This window comes from Lepus europaeus, chromosome 5, assembly GCF_033115175.1.
Source record: "Lepus europaeus isolate LE1 chromosome 5, mLepTim1.pri, whole genome shotgun sequence".
Taxonomy (NCBI): domain Eukaryota; kingdom Metazoa; phylum Chordata; class Mammalia; order Lagomorpha; family Leporidae; genus Lepus; species Lepus europaeus.
This window is the reverse complement of record NC_084831.1, coordinates 20045108-20069410: the sequence shown is the minus strand read 5'-3', so window position 1 is coordinate 20069410 and position 24303 is coordinate 20045108. Positions and strand designations below refer to the sequence as shown.

The 24303-nt window shown below is 52.6% G+C and overlaps 1 protein-coding gene across 1 annotated transcript; it reads right to left on the bottom strand.

The window, feature by feature from the left end:
- Positions 1-391: 391 nt before the first annotated feature.
- On the bottom strand, positions 392-24303 carry NUDC (nuclear distribution C, dynein complex regulator). Its single transcript, XM_062190714.1, has 9 exons — positions 24109-24303; positions 20306-20383; positions 3121-3324; positions 2972-3037; positions 2456-2572; positions 2175-2369; positions 1326-1409; positions 1114-1232; positions 392-674 (listed from the first exon to the last, which is right to left on the bottom strand). Exons 1-9 carry the CDS (start codon positions 24187-24189, stop codon positions 623-625), a joined length of 996 nt encoding a protein of 331 aa, XP_062046698.1. The 5' UTR covers positions 24190-24303; the 3' UTR covers positions 392-622.

Here is a 24303-nt window from a genome sequence, read left to right as displayed (position 1 = left end):
CGTGCCCCCAAACCACACGGAGAAGAGAACTGAGGCTGAGGTGGTCCCTGGGTCCCTGGGACTAGGCAGTGCCACCCCAGCCCTTGCTCCCTCGTGCCCCTGGGAACACCTGGCTCAGCGGAGGACAGCCCCGCTGCAGGGGGAAGCTGCCCGAGGTGAAGGGCCCCTCTGAGAACCTGACACATGCTCCAGTCTCTGTAGCCAGAAAAACTCACCTTTGCTCAGACTCCTAGACAGAGGAAAAGCCTTGACTTAATCTTGTCTTTAAACGAGAAATTGAGGCCCAGAGAAGGGCAAGAACTTTCCTTGGGTCACATGGCAGAATCTGGGCTCGAAGCCAAACCCTAGCTCCCAGCAGCAGCGTGACAGGCCTGTGCCCCAGGGAAAGGCCAGAGGGAGGACACAGGTGGAGCCAGGTAAATAGCTTTAATGTGTAACATTGGCCAAGTGGGGAGGACAGGACCCCCACCAGGCCCTCTCCCATGATGCTCGGGGACCTGTGTGCCTGGGCCAGCCCTGTGCCTGCCTCAGCCCTGAGGCTCCCAAGTTCCAGGGAAGGGAGAGGAAGGAAGTCAGATGGCTGGGTCTCGGCCTCAAAAGTTCAGGGAGGCAAATGCAGGAGCTAGTTGAATTTGGCCTTGGAAAAATCCATCTCTGGATGCTGATCCATGAATCTGGGAAGGGAAAAAAGGAATGAAGTGAAACAGGCAGTCCTTTCCCCAAGCTTCCCTACTCCCCCTCACCCCCAATCAGGTCTAATCTCTAGAACCTTGAGCCAGGCCGGGCAGGGGCAGGGCCCCAGGTGTCTGAGGCCCATTCCAGTCCCTGAGACTAGCGGCCAAGGTGCCAACACTGGCACTGTTTCCCTGTAGGTGGCAATGACCATGTGTTATACCTTCCTACCTACCGTGAGCTGGCCTTGCCCTCAAGATGACCTCACCGAGTGATCAGGTTAGGCAAGCCAAGGCCGCCAAGCTATAAACTTGGCCGGCTCATTCCGGAAGGGGGCAGGGCAGCTCCTGAGTCCTACTTGGTGGTCCACTCACTGCTGTCACCCAGATCCAAGCCCCCAGGCACCCACCCTCCCTGTGCCCCCCTCTCTGAATTGCTCACTTTTTCAGAATCTCCTGTTTCTTCTGCTCATCCGAGGTGGGCAGTCCCATGGACTTCTGCCTCTGGTCATACATCATCTTTTCCACCATGCTTCGAGTTTCACTGTCCAGGTCTGACAGCTGGGGGCAGGCAGTGACACAGATGGGTGAAGCTTGGAATCAGCCAGGCCCCTCATCTCCCTGTCCAAGCTCTCCCACGCAGCCATGGCTCACCTTGGAGTTCTCGGGGTTAATCTTCTTGGTGTTGATCTCAGGGTCACTGGACACCAAGCGGCTCCACCACTCCATCTTATTAATCTGTGAGAAGGGGCAGGAGGGGGCTTGCTCTGTGGGACTCACCCCTCAATCCCTGCAGACCAGACTCCTTCCCAGCCACAGCCCGCACACGAGGAGCGTGCCGGGACCAGGAGAACAGATGGGCAAGACCTCTGCCCTCCCAGCGGCTCAGGCAGACAGACACAGAAGCAAACAGTTCCAGGCCAGTGTGATGAGACTGAAGGGCAGGGGGAGGGCTGTGAGAAACAACAGTGTACTGGACAGAAAATGGGCAGGGGAGGACATCCCAGAGGGGAGAGTAACCAAGGGCTAGGGCATGGAGGGGTGAGAGGTGGCCAGCAGCACCCAGCTGGGCCGGGACAGGACATCCTGTGCCCCAGGAGGCTGTGCCAGGCCCCGCCCTCTACAGAGAGCAGCCTTCTTCCCTGGTGCCTGTGTCCCAAGGGGCGGGAACCGGAGCCTTCCCGAGGCCCAGACTCTTCTACGATTTCTCTGCTGCTCCCTTTCCAGCACTTAGAACAGTACCTGGCACAGAGTAGCTGTTCAAATATTTGTTGAACTGAATGCACGCACAACCCTCATGGGAATCACTGGAGAGTGCTTCCATCCTGACTCCACCCACCCGCTCCTAGCGAGAGGGGCCTGGACAAATCTCTGGGCCCGTTTCCTGACTCTAGAACAGTGATAGACTGTGGGGTTCAATATGCTAATTCCACCAGGCCCCCAGCTCTCAGCCCCTCCTCCTCCCAGCATCAACACCCAGGCCGGGAGTTGGGCCGCACACACCTTCTCCAGATGCACGGTCACCACCTTGCCGTCCTCGATGAGCCACGAGCTCTCCTCCACCTTCACCTCGTTGTACAGCTCCCCGTCAATGATGGCCGGCTGCCCCTTGAGCCCCACGCGGAGATGGCGCCGCTGGATGTCCACCACCACGTCCTTCCCCTTCAGCCGGAAGTTCACGCAGAAAGGCACAGCCAGCTGTGTGGAGCAGAGGAGGAGGGACCACTAGGGGCTGCCAGACACCAGGCTGGCTCCCTGGCTTCCGCCCCGGACCCCGCACTCACGTCCAGCTCCGACAGGGTCTGGGTCCAGCGATAACTGGGCAGGTCTGCCCCGTTGCCGAGGTTGGGCTTCAGTTTCCCTTTGTCCTTCTCGTCTTCCTCCTCGTCCTCCTCAGCCTCCTGCTCGCGGTCAGGGGTGCTTTGCTATTTTCTTGGCACAGACTGACTTCCCCGCCCCCCAGGCTGCAAAGCAGAACCTGCTCCCTGCCCACTCAACACAGAGGCAGATCCCCAAGCCCTGGATCCCTGGGAACCAGAGGTAAAACCTGACCTGACGTCTGCCGAGAAGAGCCCAGGCTACCTCACCCCACAGAACAAAGCTCGTGGCTGGGTCACAGAGCCAGCCCGCCTCAGGCTGCAGTGCCCAAGCTTAGGACCAGTGGGGTTTGCCTCTGCTGGCCCAGCCAGTCCTTTGGCCACTGTCTCAGAGGAATCCTCAAAGACGGGAGGGAGGGGCGCACAGAGAAAGCGGCAGGCTAGAGCGTCCCCGGGCCCCTGGCTAATCCCAGGGCACCTCACCTGCTTCCCTGGAGAGCCAAGGCTGCCATTCTTGAGCTGGGCCTCATGGTTCTCTGCATCTTTTTTCTGTGGTAAAAGACACAGCGGTGGGCAACAAGGCCCCCAATGCCAGCGGGGATCTGGAAGGGAGAGCGGGGGGCTCTCCTCACCTGGTCAATCTCCAGCTGCAGCCGCTCTGCCTCCTCATCGGTCAGTTCCTTGATCTGGGGCCCAGGGGCCTCTGACTTGGCTTCCTTGGCCAGCCTGGCTGCCCGCTCTGCCTTCTCCCGCCGCTCGGTCTCCTGGCGAGCTCTCTTCTCCCGCCGGGCCTTCTGTGCCAGCTGGTTGTGGTGGTTGAAGGTCTGTGTGATGAGCTGGGGCACAAGAGAAGACAATGAAGCACCACAGCAGGGGCCGCGGCCCAGGCCTGGGTGCCGCCGCCTCTGTCTGCTGCAGGGCGCCCGGCAAAGCACTGCACTCACAACTCAGGTCCCCATCTGCACAATGGGGTGATACACCCATCTCACAGAGTCCTAATGAGAATACCTACGACGTACCTAGCTCAATACATAGTGGCTACTTTAAAAAAAGTAAAGTTCGGGGCCGGCGCTGTGGCTCAACAGGCTAATCCTCCACCTAGCGGCGCCGGCACACCGGGTTCTAGTCCTGGTCGGGGCGCTGGATTCTGTCCCGGTTGCTCCTCTTCCAGGCCAGCTCTCTGCTATGGCCCGGGAAGGCAGTGGAGGATGGCCCAAGTGCTTGGGCCCTGCACCCCATGGGAGACCAGGAGAAGCAACTGGCTCCTGCCTTCGGAACAGCGCGGTGCACTGGCCACAGCGCGGCGGCCATTGGAGGGTGAACCAATGGCAAAAGGAAGACCTTTCTCTCTGTCTCTCTCTCACTATCCACTCTGCCTGTCAAAAAGTAAAAAAAAAAAAAAAAAGTAAAGTTCGGGGGCCAGAGTTGTGGTGTAGTGTGTTAAGCTGCTGCCTGCAGCAACAGCATCCCATATTGGCCCCAGTTCAAGACCTGGCTGCTCCACTTACAACCTAGCTCCCTGCTAACGTGCCTGGAAAAGCAGAAGAAGACGGGCCAAGTGCTCAGGCCCCTACACCCACATGGGAGATCCGGAAGAAGCTCCTGGCTTTGGCCTGGCATAGTCCTGGCCGTTGCAGCCATTTGAGGAGTAAACCAGTAGATGGAAGACCTCTTTGTCTTTGTCTCTCTCTCTAACTCTGCATTTCAAATAAAATAATAGAGGCCAACACGGTGGTGTAGTGGGTAAAACTGTTCTGGGTACCGGTTGTAGTCCCAGCTGCTCCACTTCCAATCCAGCTCCCTGCTAATGGCCTGGGAAAACAGCAGAAGATGGCCTAAGTCCTTGGGCCCCTGTACCCATGTGGGAGACCTAGAAGAAGCTCCTGGCTCCTGATGGGTGCAGCTATAGCCATTGCAGCCATCTGGGGAGTGGATTAGCAGATGAAGACCTCTCTCTCTACCTATTCCTCTCAAATAAATAAATAAATCTTTTTTTTTTTTTTTTTTTTTTTAATTTTTGACAGGCAGAATGGACAGTGAGAGAGAGAGAAACAGAGAGAAAGGTCTTCCTTTGCCGTTGGTTCACCCTCCAATGGCCGCCACGGCCGGTGTACCACGCTGATCCGAAGGCAGGAGCCAGGTGCTTCTCCTGATCTCCCATGGGGGTGCAGGGCCCAAGCACCTGGGCCATCCTCCACTGCACTCCTGGGCCATAGCAGAGAGCTGGCCTGGAAGAGGAGCAACTGGGACAGAATCCGGCGCCCTGACCGGGACTAGAACCCGGTGTGCTGGCGCCGCAAGGCAGAGGATTACGCTGTTGAGCCATGGCGCCGGCCTCAAATAAATAAATAAATCTTTAAAAAATTTTAAAAATTCAAAAAACTAAGAGGGTCTTCAGTCTTTTAAGGCCCTGTTCCTTAGGGCTGGCATGTAGCAGTGGGTTAGGCTGCCACCTACAATGCTGGCATCCTACATGAACACTGGGTTCGAGACCTGGCTGCTCCACGTCAAGTGCTTGGGCCCTTGCCACCCACAGGAGAGACCTGGATGGAGTTCTGGGCTCCTGGCTTTGGCATGGCCCAGCCCCAGCCCCAGCCCCAGCCATTCTGGCTATTTGGGGAGTGAACCTGCAGATGGAGGATCTCTGTGCCATTCTCTCCATAATGCTGCCTTTCAAATAATTAAAAAAAAAAAAAAAAAAAAAAAAAAAAAGCCGGCACCGTGGCTCACTAGGCTAATCCTCTGCCTTGTGGCGCCGGCACACCAGGTTCTAGTCCGTCGGGGCACCGATCCTGTCCCGGTTGCCCCTCTTCCAGTCCAGCTCTCTGCTGTGGCCAGGGAGTGCAGTGGAGAATGGCCCAAGTGCTTGGGCCCTGCACCCCATGGGAGACCAAGAGAAGCACCTGGCTCCTGCCATCGGATCAGCGTGGTGCGCCGGCCGCAGCGCACCTACCGCGGCGGCCATTGGAGGGTGAACCAACGGCAAAAGGAAGACCTTTCTCTCTGTCTCTCTCTCACTGTCCACTCCGCCTGTCAAAAATAAATAAATAAATTAATTAATTAATTAAAAAAGGCCCACTCTTCTGATGCTCTCTTGCCTGGGTGCGTCTTTGCCTGCAAGACCCCACTTCAGCACATGCAGAAGGCCACATCAGCAGAAACAAGAGAGCTTTCCTGAGGGCAGAGGCTGGTCTGTCAATTTCAAATCCTTTCTCTCCCATTACGCCCTCTACCCCGTACCCTGCAAGCTGGCCCCCTCCACTCAAGGGCTCCCCCCACACAATCCGACCCGGCGACCTTGGGTAAGTGAGCTGGGACTCTACTGAAGCCTCGGTTTCCTCATTTGCCACAAGAACTCTGACAGCACCCACCAAGAGCCTGGCACAGGCTGCCACTGGGATGCCTGCAGCCCATACCACAGTGCCTGGGTTTGAATCATGCCTCTAACTCTCCATTTCAGCTTCCTGTTAACGCATACCCTGGGAGGCAGCAAGTATTTGGGTCCCCGCTACCCATGTGGGAGACCTGGATGGAATTCTTGGCTCCTGGCTTTTGTCTGGGCAAGCCCTGGATGCTATAGGATCTGGGGAATAAACCAGCAGATGGGAGCTCGCTCTCTCTCTCTCTCTGCCTTTCAAATAAATAAATAAATTTTTAAAAGAGCCTGGTATGGTTTATATCACATCATAGTCACATAGACAGTGTAGGCTTCCCAATACCCTAGGACTGGCTGCGGCTGGGCCTGTCAGCTGCGGGAACAGAAGTGCTATGGCCATGGTGACAGCAGTGTCTCTGGGGTGTGATTCTTCAGCCCTGTACCAGCATCACCTGAACCACTCAGAAATGTACTTCAGCAGCACCAGAAATTCTAGAATGTGGTCCAGCGATTTTGATTTGTGACAAGCCCTCCTGGCCAATTCCCTCATTGACAGGCCCTCACCTGACAGGCACTCTCACATCTAACTCCTTGGTTTATCCCTACCTGGGTGCCGCTATTATTTCTAAAAAGCAACCCTGGCATATGGTATCTGCCTAGAACGTCCCTGTCCCCACTCCCAGGGCACCTGAGAAACCAGACTAGTTCTCAGGTGCCCCAGGAGAACTCGGGTTCTTCAACAGGCCCAGAACACACCCTTAGGAAATGCAGGTCTATGCCACCCGCACACAGCACGCGCGCACACGTGCACACACACACACACACCTGGAGGCCTCCCTGGGTGCCCACCAAGTGACCACTGATCAAGAAACCAATCTTCAAGCAGCTCTGAGCCAGAGCTGGAAGGAAGGAGTCCACCCAGAACTCAGGTTCTGCCAAACATCCCATGGTTTCCCACTCATCTGATGCCAGTCCCTCCAGCTTCTCCCAAGCCCTCGCCCCACAGCTCTGCAAGGTTAAAGGGCATTAAGAACACCCCCTTGAAACACACGAGCCGACAAAACAGGAGCATGTGTGTGACAGAGAAACGAGCCACCTGACAGCCTTTCCGCTGTGCAGAAAAACAAAGGTCAGAAGACAAGCACGCCAGCACAGGCTATTCCACCACAGGGCCTTGGCCCTAATCCCGAATCAGGGAGACCTTGAACTCAAATCAGTTACCAACCACCAGCCAAGGAGAGGAGGGGGCAGGGCCCTTCCCTCTCACTGAATCACGTCCCATCCCGTTTGTCCTGTTCCTTCCTGGTTCCTAAAGGGTAAGTTAGGGCACAGCAGAATTACCAGAGTCAAGGCCAATCACAGCAGCTCTGACCCCTCCTCCCAATCTCCTCCCGCTGGCTTTGCTCAGGCCCACGTCCAGCGACAGACACGCACTCGGGTAGGACAGCCAACCCAGAGCTGCCTCTGTCAAGCTTCAGCCTCTGGACACATCTCAGAACCGCACAGTCTAGCAGGGTGGGGAAGGGGCGAGGCAGGCCGGGCCTGCCCCACAGACCACCTAGTGCGCACAGCTTCTCCCTGACCAGGCGTGGTGACGGGGGAGCAGAGTGGCAGAGCAGACCTGAGAGCTCTTTAAGCTGAACCCAGAGGCAGGAGATCCCAAACCTGTCCCTCCCGGTGGTGGTAATGATGCAAGTGTCCCCCTCCATATATGAGGGAGGGAGACAATTCACTCCAAAGATTAAACAACAGTGGTGCGTTTGGGGCTCACCCACTTCCAGGGCCCCTGGGAATAAGAACAGAAAGGAAGGGGCCGGTGCTGTGGCATAGCGAGTAAAGCTGCCACCTGCAGTGGGAGCCAGTTTGAGTCCCAGCTGCTCCACTTCCAATCCAGCTCTCTGCTATGGCCTGGGAAAGCAGCAGCAGATGACCCAAGTCCTTGGGCCCCTGCACCCATGTGGGAGATCTAGAAAAAGCTCCTGGTTCCTGGCTCCGGCCTGGCCCAGCCCTAGCCGTTGAAGCCACCTGGGGAATGAACCAGTGGATGGAAGATACTCTGCCTGTGCTTCTCCCTCTGTAATTCTCAAATAAATAAATAAATCTTTAAAAAGAAAAAAAGAACTAAAGGTATCAGCTACGGAGATGCCTAGAGGAAAGGCAAGGAGAAGAACAGACAAGCCCTCACCAAAGGCAAGGATGACCCAAAATGTCCCCAACACCACAACAACCAGCACATCCCTGGGGACCACTGCTGTGATCCCCGTGCCACCGCGGGGTTTCCCAACTCTCGCCCACAAGCCAGTGCCCTCGGCAACTTTCTCTTCCTCCTGTGGTTCTTGTCTTGGTAGTGGCACTACTGTTCCTCTGGGTGCCAAGAGGAGAGGCAGAGTCATCTGTGAACCACACAGAATGCGCCATGCCCTCATCACCGCAGGCTAAGCCCGTGCTCCACCCAGGAGCCTGTGCCTCCAGCAAGAGTATCAGCAGCAGGTCTGCACCACAGTGCCTGTGACACTGGCACCCATATCAGAATGCTGGGTGGAGTCCTTGCTGCTCTGCTTCTGATCCAGCGTCCTGCTAACCCACCCAGGAAGGCAGCAGGTGATGGTCCAAGCCACTCACACGGGAGACCCAGATGGAGTTCTTAGCTTCTGGTTTTAGCTTGGCCCATACCTGGCTGTTGGGGCCACTTGAAGAGTGAACCAGGGAACTGGTGCTGTGGTGCAGTGGGTTAACGCCCGGGCCTGAGGCACCGGCATCCCATATGGGTGCCAGTTCTAGTTCCGACTGGTCCTCTTCTGATCCAGCTCTCTGCTGTAGCCTGGGAAAGCAGTAGAAGAATGGCCCAAGTGCTTGGGCCCCTGCACCCACGTGAGAGACCAGGAAGAAGCTCCTGGCTTTGGATCAGCGCAGCTCTGGCCATTGCAGCCATCTCAGGGAGTGGACCAGGAGATGGAAGACCTCTCTCTCTGTCTCTACCTCTCTCTGTAACTCTGTCTTTCAAATAAATAAAATAAATCTTTATAAAAAAAGAGTGAACCAGAAGATGAAGATCTCTCTCTTCCCTATCATTCTGCTTTTCAAATAAAGAATAACTGCAACGACATGGAACATAATCTGTGCACTGCGCAGGCATCTGGCCCAGTGGTTAAGACACGGCTTGGGAAATCTGCGTAACGTATGGGAGTGCCTGGGTTTGAATCCCAGCTCTGCTCCTTACATCAACTTTCTACTAACATGCTCCCTGGAAAGCAGCAGGCGATGGCTCAAGTATGAGTCCCTGCTACCTATGTGGGAAACCTAGGCCAAATTCCAGGCCTAGTCATGGCTGTTGCAGGCATTTGGGGAGTGAACTAGTGGACAGAAGTTGTCTGTCTCTTTTTGCCTCTTAAACAAATAAAATACCTAAAAAAAAAAAAAAAAACAAAACAAAAAAACCCTATGTATGCAGGGAGAGCACTGTGGCACAGGAAGTGCAGCTGCTGCCTGTGACACTGACCGCCCATGTCACAGTGCTGGTTCCAGTCCTAGCTGCTTGGCGTGCAATCCAGGTCCCTGCTCATGAATCTGGGAAATGACAGTCAGATGGCCCCGATGTCGCTGCCACCCACATGGGAGACCTGGATGGGAGCTCCAGGCTCCTGGCTTTGGCCTGGCTCAACCCTGGGCATTACATTTTGGAAAATGAACCAGCAGGTAGAAGATGTCTCTCTGCCTCTTCCTCTCTGTCACTCTGCCTTTCCAATAATCTTTAAAATACACACACACACACACACACTCTGCATTCATGACAACAGTGGGAAACACACTCCCCCCGCTGCAGCCTCCCTCCCAACCTTAAAGACGCTGGGGAACCATGTACAGTGACGGGCTCTCGCTGTACATCCTCTCAAGGTAACCAAATGGTTAATTAGATTTTCAGCTCACAAAGGAAGAACAAAATACGAGCATTTTGCCAGCCTCTAAGAACATACTAGTAGATTGAGGTATGACCAGTGCCTGCTGACCCGACAGAAATGGCCACATGCCACAGGCCTCCTGGTGGAATAGAGCAGTGCGCCTACGAAGCAGCCCTGGGGAGAAAGGAAACCCAGTGGCTCAGACAGAGCCTCTGGCCCTAACCACCACCACACAGGAAACCCAAAGGAAGAACACACCACTACAGAACACCGTGGGGACCTGGGATTACAGTAACAACAAGTATTTGGTCTCTGCACCAGGTCCAAAGAATCTAAATCCTTTGGAATCACCCAAGTATAGGAGGGTCTTCCACAGAGGCAGTTCTTGGTAAGTAGCTTCAAAAATAAATAAATAGATAAATAGATAGATAGATAGATAAAAGACCAAGACAGGAGAATGGGGCTGGAACTTTCAGCCTGACCCACCCATCTCCCAGAAGGGGAGAAGCCTGGAGATGCAGCTCAGCACCACTACCAAGGGTTTCCTCAGCCTGCCCACACTAGGAGCCTGCCATCGGAGTCCCTGCCAAGGGGGCTGGAGAGCGCACACATCCAGGCACCGGGAGGGAAGCCTCAGCTGCTCGCCCACCTGACCCAGACCTGCCCTCTGGAGCCCTTCCATATGGCTGGGACTGAGTTGTAGCCTTTAAAATAAACAGTAACAGTAAGCAAGGCACTTTCCTGAGATCTGTCATTCTAGTAAAGTGAAGGTGCAGGGCTGGCATTGTGGTTAGCAGGTTGGGCTGCCATGTGCAACACTGGCATCCCACATGGGAACTCTGCTTTCAGTCCCGGCTGCTCCACTTCCGGTCCAGCTCCCTGCTAATGCACCTGGGAAAGCAGCAGAAGATGGCCCAGGTGCTTGGGCCCCTGAACCCATGTGGGAGACCCAGATGGAGTACATGGGTCCTGGCTTCAGCCAGCTCAGGCCTGTGCATTGTGGCCATTTGAGGGGTGAACCAGTGCATGGAAGATCTGTCTCTCTACCTTTGCCTTTTGGGTAAATAAATCAATCTTTTAAAAAAACAAAAGTACAATGGGTACTCTGGGGCCTCTGAGAGGCACGTCTCGGGGGCAGGTGAGGGACTGAGCTCTCAGCCTGTGGGGCCTGCACCAACACTGGGCAGTCAGTGCCAGAACTGAACCACACGGCATCTATGTCTGGACAACCGCAGAATTGGTTGTCGGGTGGAAGAAAAAGCACACATATTTGGTGTCATACATTATGAGTAAAACTAGCTCATGGTACACAACAAGCAAAATCTAGACTGGGAAATTTGCCAGGACTAATGACCAGGTCTCTTCAATAAATGAGTTACAAGGGAACAAAGTTTCAATGTATAAATTCCTATCAACCAGCATAAAGCCTAGAACTTTGTTTGGATTGTCTACCAAAAAACATTAGTAATCAAATAACACAATTAAGGGAGCAAGCACTTAGCAGAGTGGCGGACACCAGGCTTCCGCAATGAAGATCTGGTCTGGATTCTTCCGCAATGAAGATCTGGTCTGGATTCCTGGTTCCAGCTCCTGACTTCAGCTTCCTGGGAGGCAGCACTGATGCCTCAATTAACTGGACTCCTGCTACTCAGCTGGGAGACATGGATGGATTCCTGGTTCCTGGTTTCAACCTTGAACACCTAGCATTTGGGGAGTAAACCAGTGGATGGGAGGCCTCTGTTTATCGTTTTCTGTGTGTCCATTTTTTTTTCCCAATGGACAAAGGATTTGAACAGACATGTTTCCAAAGATGATGAACAACGGTCAAAAAGTATATGAAAAGGTGCTCACCATCACTAATCATCAGAGAAGTACAAACCAAAACCACAAGGAGGGGGCTGACACACATCATGGTGCAATGGGTTAAGCCCCTGCCTGTAACACCAGCATCCCATATCAGAGCAATGGTTTGAGTCCCAGCTGCTCCACTTCTGATCCAGTTCTCTGTTGATATTCCTAGGAGAACAGCAGAAGATGGCCCAAGTACTTGGGACCCTGCCACTCATGTGGGAGACCTGGATGGAGTTCCTGACTCCTGGCTTCAGCCTGGCCCAGGCCTGGTTGTCACAGTCATTTGGGAAGTGAACCAGTGAGTGGAAGACCTCTCTTCATATCTGTCACTCTGCCTTTCAAATAAATTAATACATCTTAAAAAAAATTACATAATTCCACTCAAGAGGTATCTGAAGTAGTCAATCACTCAGAAACAAAGTGCAATGGGGTTACCAGGAGGAGCTGTTCGGTGGGTGGTTTTGTTTTTTTTTCCCCATAAAGATTTATTTATTTGAAAGTAAGTCAGAGTTACAGAGAGGCAGAGACAGAAAAATGAGAGATCATCCATCTACTGGTTCACTCCCCAGATAGCCCCAACAGCCAGGGTTGGGTCGGAGTCTTATCTGGGTCTCCCATGTGAGCAGGGGCCCTAATACTTGGAGCCATCTTCCACTGCTTTCCCCAGGCCATCAGCAGGAAGCTGGATTGAAAGCGGAGCAGCCGGCCCATGAATCACTGCCCACGTGAGATGCCGGTGGCCCAGGTGCTGGCTTTTCCTGCCACAGGTACAGAGTTTCAATTCTGTAAGAAGAATAATCCTGCGGGGCCAGCGCTGTGGTGCAGCGGGTTAACGCCCTGACCTGAAGCGCCAGCATCCCATATGGGCGCCAGTTCTAGTCCCAGTAGTTCCACTTCCAACCCAGCTCTCTGCTATGGCCTGGGAAAGCAGTAGAAGATGGCCCAAGTCCTTGGGCCCCTGCACCCACGTGGGAGACCTGGAAGAAGCTCCTGGCTCCTGGCTTCAGATCGGCGCAGTTCTGGCCATTACGTACAATTGGGGAGTGAACCATCGGATGGAAGACCTCTCTCTCTCTCTCTCTCTCTGCCTCTGCTCTCTCTGTGTAACTCTTTCAAATAAATAAATAAATCTAAAAAAAAAGAACAGGAATAATCCTGCAGGTCTGTTTCTCACTGATGTGTGTTTCACACTGACGAACTGTACACTTCAATATAATTTAGATGGTAAACTTTATGTGGTTTACACTACAATTTTATAGAGAATATAGTAAGAAAGCATCAAAGGAAATCAGAACTCTGAGCAAATATTTGGTAATGTTTCAAAAATTGTTACTTCTTTTTGGAGGAGTCGATACTTCACTCCTCAAATGCTTGGAATAACCTGGTTGGGCCAGGCCAAAGCCAGGAGTCAGGAACCCAATCTGGGTCTCTCATGGGAACCCAGCTACCTGAGCTATCACCTGCTGCCTCCAAGTGTGAAGGTGGCATTAGGAGCAGAGCCAAACTGGAACCCAGGCACTCCATTATGGGATGCTGGTGTCTTAACTACTAGGCCAAACACCCCCCCCCCCCCCCAATAAAATGTTTTCAAAGAGCTACAACTCACTGTTACCAGAAATTTCCAATAGTAGTCATGCAGCTTTACAGGAAGAAAGGGGCTTCTCATTGTTTTTTTTCCCCCCTCAAAATTTATTTATTTGTTTGAAAGGCAGAGTTAGAGAGAAGTCTTCCATCTGCTGGTTCACTCACCATATGGCCACAACGACCGGGGCTGTGCCAGCCTGAAGCCAGGAGCCAAGAGCTTCTTTTGGGTTGCCTGCGTGAGTGCAGGGGCCCAAGGACTTGGGCCATCTTCTACTGCTTCCCCAGGCCATAGCAGAGAGCTGGATCAGAAAAGGAGCAGCCAGAACTCGAACCGGCGTCCATATGAGAAGCCGGCACTACAGGCAGCAGCTTTACCTGCTATGCCACAGCGCCAGCCCCCTCTTCAGTTTCTTTAACGTAGGTTTTCTAGACCAAAGTGAATTTGAGCATCTTTTTTATGAATTTCCTCTTCCTGGAAATCCTCATTTTTCCATTTATTCTTGTCAATTTTTAAGAGTTCCCTCAAATTAAATCAACTTTTCCCTATTGCTCTTTAACTGACTTTAGATCATACGCTTCTTTTACTAAATGAGGATACTTCAAAGAAATTTTCTAAAACTTCTTTTCTCTCTAAAATATTAATGGGGGCTGGCATGTGGCGCTGTAGGTTAAGCTGCCAGCTGGGACACCAATACCCCACAAGGGCCAGTTCGTTCAAGTCCCAGTTTCTCCACTTCTGATCCAACTCTCTGCCAACGCGCCTGGGAAGACAGCAAAGTACCTAAGTACCTAGGCCCCTGCTACCCATGCAGGAGACCCAGATGGAGCTCTGGGCTCCTGGCTTCAGTCTGAACCAGCCCCAGCCATTACAGCCATTTGGGAAAAATGAAATCAGCAGATGAAGATCTCCATCTGTAACTGCCTTTCAAATAAATAAATAAATCTTAAAAAAAAAAAAAAAAACACCAATGAAGTCTTTATGTATTTGTTTATATGAGAGGCAGAGACATACAGAGGGTTTCTATCCACTTTTGGTTCACTCCCCAAATGCCCGTGACAGCCAAGGAACTCAGGCCAGGTCTCTCACGTGGGTGCTAGGAACTCAGTTACTTGAGGCATCAGGAGGCGGCTGGAGTTAGCAATCATCCCAGGTGTGGAATGTGGGACGTGGGCATCTTAACTGACAGGCTACGCGCCCACCCACAGTTTCAATCTTGGGCCATCTTTTCTTTATGGCTGCTCATCTTTAATACTGAAAAGCCTCCCTGACCAAGGACTGCGCAGTTTCCTACTTTTCTTTGTAGGAATTTTCTTGATCTGGAATTCATCTTTATACATAAGACATATGGTACCATAGTTCAGTAGCATGACTTAAACCATCCTTTGTCTACTGAAAGGAACTGGTTAGCAGGTTAAATCCTCATGCTAGATCTCACTCCTGGATTCTCTCTTCTCCTCGGTATGTCAACACCATGGTGACTGGATCACTACGGCTTCACTCAGTCCACATTTCTCATCCACTGTTCCTAATCACAAAAGCTGCAACTAGTGTTTGGGTATTTTGTGTAGGTCTGTGGCATCAAGACACATCAACCTTTATCTCTACCACTGGATATGAAAACTGATCCACATTTCCCTGGGGAAATATTCACGTGTCTGATTATGATCCGCTGCTCCCGACTCCTGGACTGGGGGACTGCATACAATGTACAGTACAGGCACTGGACTGCTTCCCTAAAATCCAGAAGCACACATGGCCCCAACGAGTCCAAAACAAGGGTTGTGAATTTGAATTCTAATTTGTATCTAATATGCCAACCACTTCATCTGTATTACCTTTGTAAAAAATGCTAACAACCCCCATGAGTTAAGAAGAATTCTCCTCAGGGTGGTGCTGTGGCATAGTGGATAAAGTAGCCACCTGCAGTACCAGCATCCCAGTATGGATGCTGGTTCAAGTCCTGGCTGCTCTCTCAATCTTGCTCTCTGCTAAGGCCTGGGAAAGCAGAAGATGGCCAAAGTCCTTGAGCCCCTGTACCCACGTGGGAGACCTAGAAGCTCCTGGCTTCTGGCTTTGGATCGGCATAGCTCAGCCATTGCAGCATTTGGGGAGTGAACCAGCAAATGGAAGACCTCTCTCTCTCTTCGCCTGTGTCTCTCTGTAACTCTGAGTTTCAAATAAATAAATGAATATTTCAAAAAAAAAAAAAAAAAGAATTATCCTTCTTTACAGGTAAGAAAAATTAGGTTACAACTCAGTGACTCAGGCCGGCGCCGCGGCTCAATAGGCTAATCCTCCGCCTTGCGGCGCCAGCACACCGGGTTCTAGTCCCGGTTGGGGCACCGATCCTGTCCCGGTTGCCCCTCTTCCAGGCCAGCTCTCTGCTGTGGCCCGGGAGTGCAGTGGAGGATGGCCCAAGTCCTTGGGCCCTGCACCCCATGGGAGACCAGGATAAGCACCTGGCTCCTGCCATCGGATCAGCGCGGTGCGCCGGCCGCAGCACGCCTACCGCGGCAGCCACTGGAGGGTGAACCAACAGCCAAAAAAGGAAGACCTTTCTCTCTGTCTCTCTCACTGTCCACTCTGCCTGTCAAAAATTAAAAAAAAAAAAAAAAAACAACTCAGTGACTCATCCAAGGACGCACAGCTGGAGTTGGGAGTGGGGGAAACCAGATTCAAACCCACATCTGCCTGACTCCAGAGCCCATGCCCTTAACCATGCACTTGGAAGGATGTATCTGGTGGCTCTGCACATTCCTACTCAACACAACGGTTACTGTGTTACAAAGACCAACCAGGAAGGCTGCACAAATTTCTGCCTGTCTGAGAATCTGACCAACACCCCGGGAAAGAGCTGAGAACACAACAGGCTCTCAGAGAGACAACACTCAATATATGATAGCCAGGCCAGCGCCGCGGCTCAACAGGCTAATCCTCCGCCTTGCGGCGCCGGCACACCGGGTTCTAGTCCCAGTTGGGGCGCAGGATTCTATCCCGGTTGCCCCTCTTCCAGGCCAGCTCTCTGCTATGGCCCGGGAGTGCAGTGGAGGATGGCCCAAGTGCTTGGGCCCTGCACCCCATGGGAGACCAGGATAAGCACCTGGCTCCTGCCATTGGATCAGCACGGTGCACCGTCTGCAGCGCGCTGTCCGCAGCAGCCACTGGAGGGTGAACCAACGGCAAAAGGAAGACCTTTCTCTCTCTCTCTCTCTCTTTCTGTCCACTCTGCCTGTCAAAAAAATATATATATACATAAATGATAGCCATCATCACTCCCATGACATTTATTTATTTGAAAGACAGAGTTACAGAGAGAAGGAGATGGAGAGATGGAGAAAGAGAGAGAGAGATGTCTTCCATTCACTGGTTCACTCCCCAGTTGGTCGAAATGGCTGGAGCTGCACCAATCCAAAGCCAGGAGCCTGGAGCTTCTTTTGGGTCTCCCATGTGGGTGCAGGGGCCCAAGGACTTGGGCCATCTTCTACTGCTTTCCCAGGCCATAGCAGAGAGCTAGATCAGAAGTAGGGCAGCCGGTACTTGAGCCGGTACCCATATGGGATGCTGGCACAGCAGGTGGCGGCTTTACCCGCTATGCCACAGCACCGGCCCCATGACGTTTCTGAAACATCAATTCTTACCTCTGCACTTTCTTCCCACTACCTCTTACTCTCCTTTATGAACTCAAGCCATCACCTCCTAGGAAAGCCTTTCCTGGGCTGGAGTTGTGGCACAGCAGGTTAAGTCGCCACCTGCAATGCTGTCATCCCATACAAACACTGGTTTGAGGAGCCGGCACTGTGGTGGTAAAGCAGTCACCTGCAGGGCCAGCATCCTATATGGGTGCCAGTTCGAGTCCTGGCTGCTCCACTTTCAGCCCAGCTCCCTAATGATGTGCCTAGGAATGCAGAAGATGGCCCAAGTCCTTGGGCCCTTGTACCCACATGGGAGACCTGGAGGAAGCTTCTGGCTTCGGATTGGCACAGCTCCAGCCATTTGGGGAGTGAACCAGTGGATGGCTCTGCCTCTGTAACTCTGCCTTTCAAATAAATAAGTAAATCTAAAAACAAAAAAAGACAAAAAAAACGATTTGAGTCCTGGCTTCCCTGCTTTCAATCCGGCTCCCTGCCAATGTGCCTGGGAAAGCAGTAGAAATGGCCGAAGTGCTTGAACTCCTGCCACAACAAGGGACACCCAGATTGGAGTTCTGGGCTTAGCCCAGACACGGCTGCTGTAGCCACACAGGGAGTGAACCAGCAGGTGGAAGATCTCACCCCCTCTATGTAATTGCCTTTCAAATAAATAATTTTTTTTTTTTTTTTTTTTATGACAGGCAGAGTGGACAGTGAGAGAGAGAGACAGAGAGAAAGGTCTTCCTTTTGCCGTTGGTTCACCCTCCAATGGCCGCCGCGGTAGCGCGCTGCGGCCGGCGCACCGCGCTGTTCCGATGGCAGGAGCCAGGTGCTTCTCCTGGTCTCCCATGGGGTGCAGGACCCAAGGACTTGGGCCATCCTCCACTGCACTCCCGGGCCACAGCAGAGAGCTGGCCTGGAAGAGGGGCAACCGGGACAGGATCGGTGCCCCGACCGGGACTAGAACCCGGTGTGCCGGCGCCGCAAGGCGGAGGATTAGCCTAGTGAGCCGCGGCGCCGGCCCAAATAAATAATTTTTTAAAAAAACCTTTCCTAGGGTCCCAACCTAGGTTAACCCTTGTTTATATTCCCAGAGCTTCCGTTCTATAATCCACTTTTTTTTTTGAACAGCTACAAGAAACATGGAAACAAAGACCATGGCTGCACTCACTTCAGTAACCCCCAGGGGTAGAGCGCAGGCCCTGACACAGCAAATGTTCAGTGTTTCATGAACATCTGTTGCACAAACAAATGCTAATGCTGTAAGGCAGCCCAGCCCACAGAAAAACCAGAGGTGCTCGTGCTAAAACAGAAACAATATTTGAGCTAGGAGTCTACTTTCTGCCCCATGAATACTGAAAGGACAGGGAATTGGTGGGAATCTGACCAGGTCACACAGCCACACCAAGACGCTGGGATTCCTCCTCCCAGGCTGATGGGTGACACCGGAGCCTCAGAGCTTCAGGACCTTACCAAGCATGCTGCTTGCTGCAACTAAAGCTCCAGGAGGCAGTCTGCACCATGCCTCCTTCCTATTACAACGTACTGAAGTTTAAGTGAAAACAAACATTAAGTGTAAAATCAGCGGTCAGTGTTGTAGCATCGCAGGTAAAGCCACAGCCTGTAGCACCAGCACCCACATGAGTACCAGTTTGAGTCCTGGCTACTCCACTTCTGATTCAGCTCCCTGCTAATGTGCCTAGGAAAGATTGGGCACCTGCACCCACTTGGAAGACCTGGATGAAGCATCTGGCTCCTGGCTTTGGAATGGCCCAGCTCTGGCCATTGCGGCCATTTTGGGGAGTGAACCAGCAGATGAAAGATCTCTCTCTCTCTCTCTTTAACTCTGCCTTTCAAATAAATAAATCTTGATTTCTAAAGAAAAAAATTAAAATCACAGTTCAGTGAGGGACCAGACTCATGATTATCAACCTTCATAAACACAATTACAACTTAAGGAGTCAGAAAGTTTAAGGTCTCAGAACCACTGCTACAAAATGCAGTCTCCAGGGGCTGGTGCGTGGCATAGGAGGTTAAGCCTCTGCCCGTGGCGCTGGCATCCCATATGGGCACCAGTTCATGTCCCAGCTGCTCCTCTTCCAATCCAGCTCTCTGTTATGGCCTGGGAAAGCAGTGGAAGATGGTCCAAGTCCTTGGGATCCTGCACCTACAAGGGAGACCTGGGCAAAGCTCCTGGCTTCAGATGGGCCCAGTTCTGTTCATTGCAGCCATTTGGGAAGTGAACCAGCAGATGGAAGACTACTCTGTCTCTCCTCTGTCTGTAACTCTACCTCTCATATAAATAAAAATATTTTTTAAAAAATGCAGTCTCCAAATCCTTGAACTCTGTGTTATAGCATCTGGGAAGACATGGATTGGCAGTGTCCGAGATGTTCTCAATTTCTTTTCTTTTTACCCTAAAGATTTACTTACTAATTTGAAATACAGAGTGACAGACAGGAAAAGCCAGGAACTCCATCCTGATCGCCCATGTGGGTGGGGAACTCCATCCTGATCGCCCATGTGGGTGGTAGCAACCCAAGCACTTGGGCCATCATCTGCTGCCTCCCAGGCACATTAGCAGGAAGTCAGATTAGAAGCATACAGTCATCAGGACTCCAACTGGACACTCTGATATGGAATGCAGGCGTCCCTACTGGCAGCTTAACCCGCTATACCACAATGTGTAGCCCAAGAGTTTTCCTAAATTTGTCTTCTTTTTTTTTTTTTCTTTGACAGGCAGAGTTAGACAGTGAGAGACAGAGAGAAAGGTCTTCCTTCCGTTGATTCACTCCCCAAATGGCTGCTATGGCCGGCGCGCTGCGCAAATCCGAAGCCAGGAGCCAGGTGCTTCCTCCTGGTCTCCCATGTGGGTACAGGGCCCAAGCACCTAAGCCATGCTCCACTGCCTTCCCGGGCCACAGCAGAGAGCTGGATTGGAAGAGGGGCAACCGGGACAGAATCCGGCGCCCCAACCGGGACTAAAACCCAGGGTGCCAGCACCGTAGGCAGAGGATTAGCCTAGTAAGCCGTGGCGCCGGCCCTAAATTTGTCTTCTATGCCTCCATTCTTAACTTTTGCCCACTCTCACCTCCCAGCTAGGTAATTTAGTTAAAACCTGCTTAGTGGACAAGGAACCAAGTAGCAGGTGCCAGGGGAGGAATAGACAGGCCTGGTTCTCCCACCACTCAGCTCAAGACTTCACACAAGGTGTAAAACATCCCTGAGTCAATGTGCTCATTTGAAAAACAGGGACATTTAACACTGCCCCTCTCACGGACCTGCTGAAGAATCTGGGACAATAAATGGACAAAGTACCAGCAAGGAGTGGGGCTTTCAGAAAGAACAGCTGCCTCCTTCCCTCAGCCCTCGCCACTGGCACTGCACGTCTGCTGAAGGTCATTCCACCCAAGAAGGCCTGCTGAACCTTCCTTCTGAAGGGGCAGGCCCGCCAGGGACAGAGTGCCCCACACTCACCTTCTCCGCCATCCCCTCTTCTCCACCAATGAAAAAGTCTGTTTTGCGTCGAAGGAAGCTGAAGAAGGTGTTCACAAGCTGAAAGACAGGGGGAATAGTCTGAGGTTACGGAGACATCGCGCAGGGAGCAAGGGCACAGGGGACAACTTCCTTAGTGCAGGAGGGGACCTGGGCCTCTACGGAGGAGAGACCCTTCCCTGAGGGCCCCCTTTGTTACTTCCGCCAGGAAGCACACCCCAATCTCATCCAGACCACCTGAAAAACAGAATTCTCATTTCTCATGTGCATGCAGGTACGGCTCATCCTTGTGTGCCAGAACAGCCCGAGAGTGTGGAACACACTCCTGCAGTCAGGGCACGAACGGTCTGGGTGCCTGGGTCCAGCCTTCCTCTCCAAGAAGTGAAAAGCCCACTAACACCACCAGCTGGGGTTGGCACTGTGGCGCAGTAGGTAAAGCCATGGCCTGTGATGCCCAGAGTCCTAGTGGGCGTTGGTTCATGTTCCAGCTGCTCCACTTCTACCCAGCTCCCTGCTACTGGCTGGGAAAACAGCGCAAGATGGCCCAAGTGCTTAGGCCCCTGCCACGCCTGTGGGAGACCCAGAAGTTCCCGCTCCTGGCTTCAGCCACCATGGCCATCTGGGGAGTAAACCAGAGTTTAGAAGATCTCTCTTTCTCTTCCTCTCTCAAACTCTGACTTTCAAATAAATAACTAAGTCTTTAAAAATTGAAGGGAACAAATGAAGCTACTTCAGTGCAGGCTAACATGGACTGACACTGGCTGGGGCACGAATGTAACCAAGCAGGAAAAAGCATGGCGTCGAGCATCAGCGTTGACATGTAAGGATAATGGAAAAACAGATAATGGTGGTATAAGAAAAACTGAAATCCAGCCGGCGCCGTGGCTCACTTGGCTAATCCTCCATGTGAGGCGCCGGAGCCTGGGTTCTTGTCCCGGTTGCTCCTCTTCCAGTCCAGTTCTCTGCTGTGGCCCGGGAGGGCAGTGGAGGATGGCTCAAGTGCTTGGGCCCTGCACCTGCATGGGAGACCGGGAGGAAGCACCCAGCTCCTGGCTTCGGATCGGCGCAGCGCCGGCCGTAGCGGCCATTGCCATTAGGGGAGTGAATCAATGGAAGGAAGACCTCTCTCTCTGTCTATAACTCTGTCTCTTTCTAACTCTGCCTGTCAAAAAAATTTTAAAAAAGAAAAAAAACTGAAATCGATACATAATTTCTTCATTATACACATTTCCCATAAACCTTTTGAAGATTCTTCATATATTAGCCTTGGAACCTTGGGGAAGTTTCCCAATTCGATAGCTGCAGGATTGATTTCTAGGGACATTGTGAAGATTAAACAAGATCGTGGAGGGGAGGCCCTTAGCAGTGTCTGGCAACCAGCAGAGACCCACCCTCATGAGCAGGAATGTGAACCACACTTATTGTCCACATCCACAGCTTGGGCACCAGATACCGTTCGGAGTAGAAACAGTCCCTGGTGTAATTTTGCAACTTTATGATGGTGCAAAAGCGATAAGCATGTGGGAGAAACAGTACTTCAAGCTTCTGATTTCTTCCCAGGCAAGTGATAAAAGGCTGGATGATGGGTGCCAGTGCTGTGACATAGTGGGTGAAGCCACCACCTGCAGTGCCAGCATTGCATGTGGGCACCAGTTCTAGTCCCAGCTTCTGATCCAGCTCTCTGCTAAGGCCTGGGAATGCGGTAAAAGATGGCCCAAGTGCTTGGGCTCCTGCACCTAGGTGGGAGACCCAGAAGAAGCTCCTAGCTTTGGATCAGCCCAGCTCTGGTCATTGCAGACATTTGGGGAGTGACCCAGCAGATGGAAGACCTCTCTCTGTCTCTCACTCTCTCTGTAACTCCCTCTCTTAAGTAAATAAAAAAACTCTTTAACAAGAAAAAAAAAAAAAGCTGAATGATGCTCTCGTGATGCTGGCCAGCAGCAGCAAGCTGTAGCCCACGGCCAGCTGGCCACCACCAAGGGCAAGAAGCAATACTACAGGTGCACTGTGTTGCTAAGCTACGACCTTCAGCTGGCTAGGCACAGTAAATGCATTTTCAACTTACAATGTGTTTACCCAGATGCGATGCCATCCTAAGTCAAGAAGCAGCTGTATGTGCTCAGTAAAGCTCCTGCTGCATCAAACAACCTAACAGTAGCCTAAGCTCAGCACAGACACAGTCCTTTTATTTGCCCAAATCTGACACTGGAACTCATTCAATGGTTTCAATTCCTGCTACCAGATCCTTTTCCGATTTACTCAAAAACTGAACCCCCTCCAAAATCCCGTTTTGTGTCAACAGTGTAGGGGAGTGCAGATACGGAGCCTTTTCACATTTGCAAATCAGAAACACCCTCCTCTCCTCAAAGGGCCTATTAGTCCTGGGTTACCAAAAGCACTGCAGGTTAAAGAATGGGAATGAAAATCTGTCTGAAGGCCAGTGCTGTACTGTAGTGGGTAAAGCCACTGCCCGCAACGCCAGTATCCCGTATGGGCACCGGTTCAAACCCCGGCTGCTACACTTCCGATCCAGCTCTCTGCTATGGCCTGGGAAAGCAGTAGAAGATGGCCCAAGTGCTTGGGTCCCTGAGCCAGTGTGGGAGACCCAGAAGAAGCTCCTGGCTCCTGACTTTGGATCGGCTCAGCTCCAGCTGTTGTGGCCATCTGGGGAGTGAACCAGCAGATAGAAGACCTCTCTCTCTCTCTCTCTCTCTGCTTCTTCTTCTCTGTCACTCTTTTAAATATATAAATAAATCTTTAAAAAGAAAAAGAAAATCTGTCTCAGTGGGATACAGACTCAGCAATGCTCTGCGGGAAGCACCTTGGCCTAAGCAGTCTGGTCCTGTCCTGGCCCTCAGCTGCTGTATGGAATGGGAGTTTCAGATAAATCTTACTGCTTTTCTACCAACAGCTTTCTGTTCTTGTCCCCGCAAAAAAATAAACCCTTCAGATTCTATGCTAATTTGTCCTTATCATCCAGGCATTATGTGCAATTCTGTCTGGTCACTCAGTAAGAATCAGGCTTCTGCAATGCTTTGTAGGCTTTGTAGGCATCGTCAGGACAAGGCCAGGGCTCTGCTCACCTCTGTACCCCCAGGACCCAGTCCCATGAGTCTGAAACACATTAATCAAACACTTGTTGGACCAACAAGTCTGAGGACGCATTGTCTTCGAGACACTGCTCTTACACAATTCAGGCAGCTCCGTCTCAGAGACAAGGAACCTGGGACTTGCAGAGGGGGCCAGGCCCCAAGCAGGAAGGCGGTGGGAACCAACCGTGCACACAGGCCTCCCATCCCTACTCTAGGTCCAAAAAAAAAAAAAAAAGCCCACGTGCTACCACCGCCCAGTCCTCCCACCACACACTCCCAGACTCGCTCCAAGTCCTAGAAATTGCCAATCACAGGTGCAAATCTGAGATGGCTCTCCCTAAGGGGTGTTCCTCTGGGAGCGGCCATCATCAGCTCCGCCGGAAGCATGTGAGACCCAAGAGGGGGCTCCTACGACTGGGCGAATTCCGGGGCCGGTGCAGGGACGCGGAATGGCTGCAACGGGAACTCCCGAGGGGAGCTGCACCGGGGACTGACACTAGACCTGCCCGCGGGGAGGCCGGACCGGAAGCTGGAACGTGCAGGGCGCGGAGGGTGGGGGTCGGACACCCGCGAGGCCCAGGGCAGATTTCGGCCCTGGAAAGCAGGCAAGGGCGAACGGAGCGTGGTTAGGGCCGCCGGTGGGTAGGCGGGCGCCACTGGGCCAGGCCGGGACCACGCCGCGCGGGCGGTTACCTCCTGCACGCCGCCCTCGTGCTGCTGCGCCATGGCCAGCAACATGCCGTCGAACCGCTCCTCCTCCTGCTCCCCGCCCATCGCGCCGGCCCCGATCCACGCCCCGAGCTCCGCACTCGACTCCCGCGCTCTCCCGGTTCCCTCGGGTCGCTTGGGCCCAACGGCTCCGGTCGTCCGCCTTCTGCAGCGGAGCCG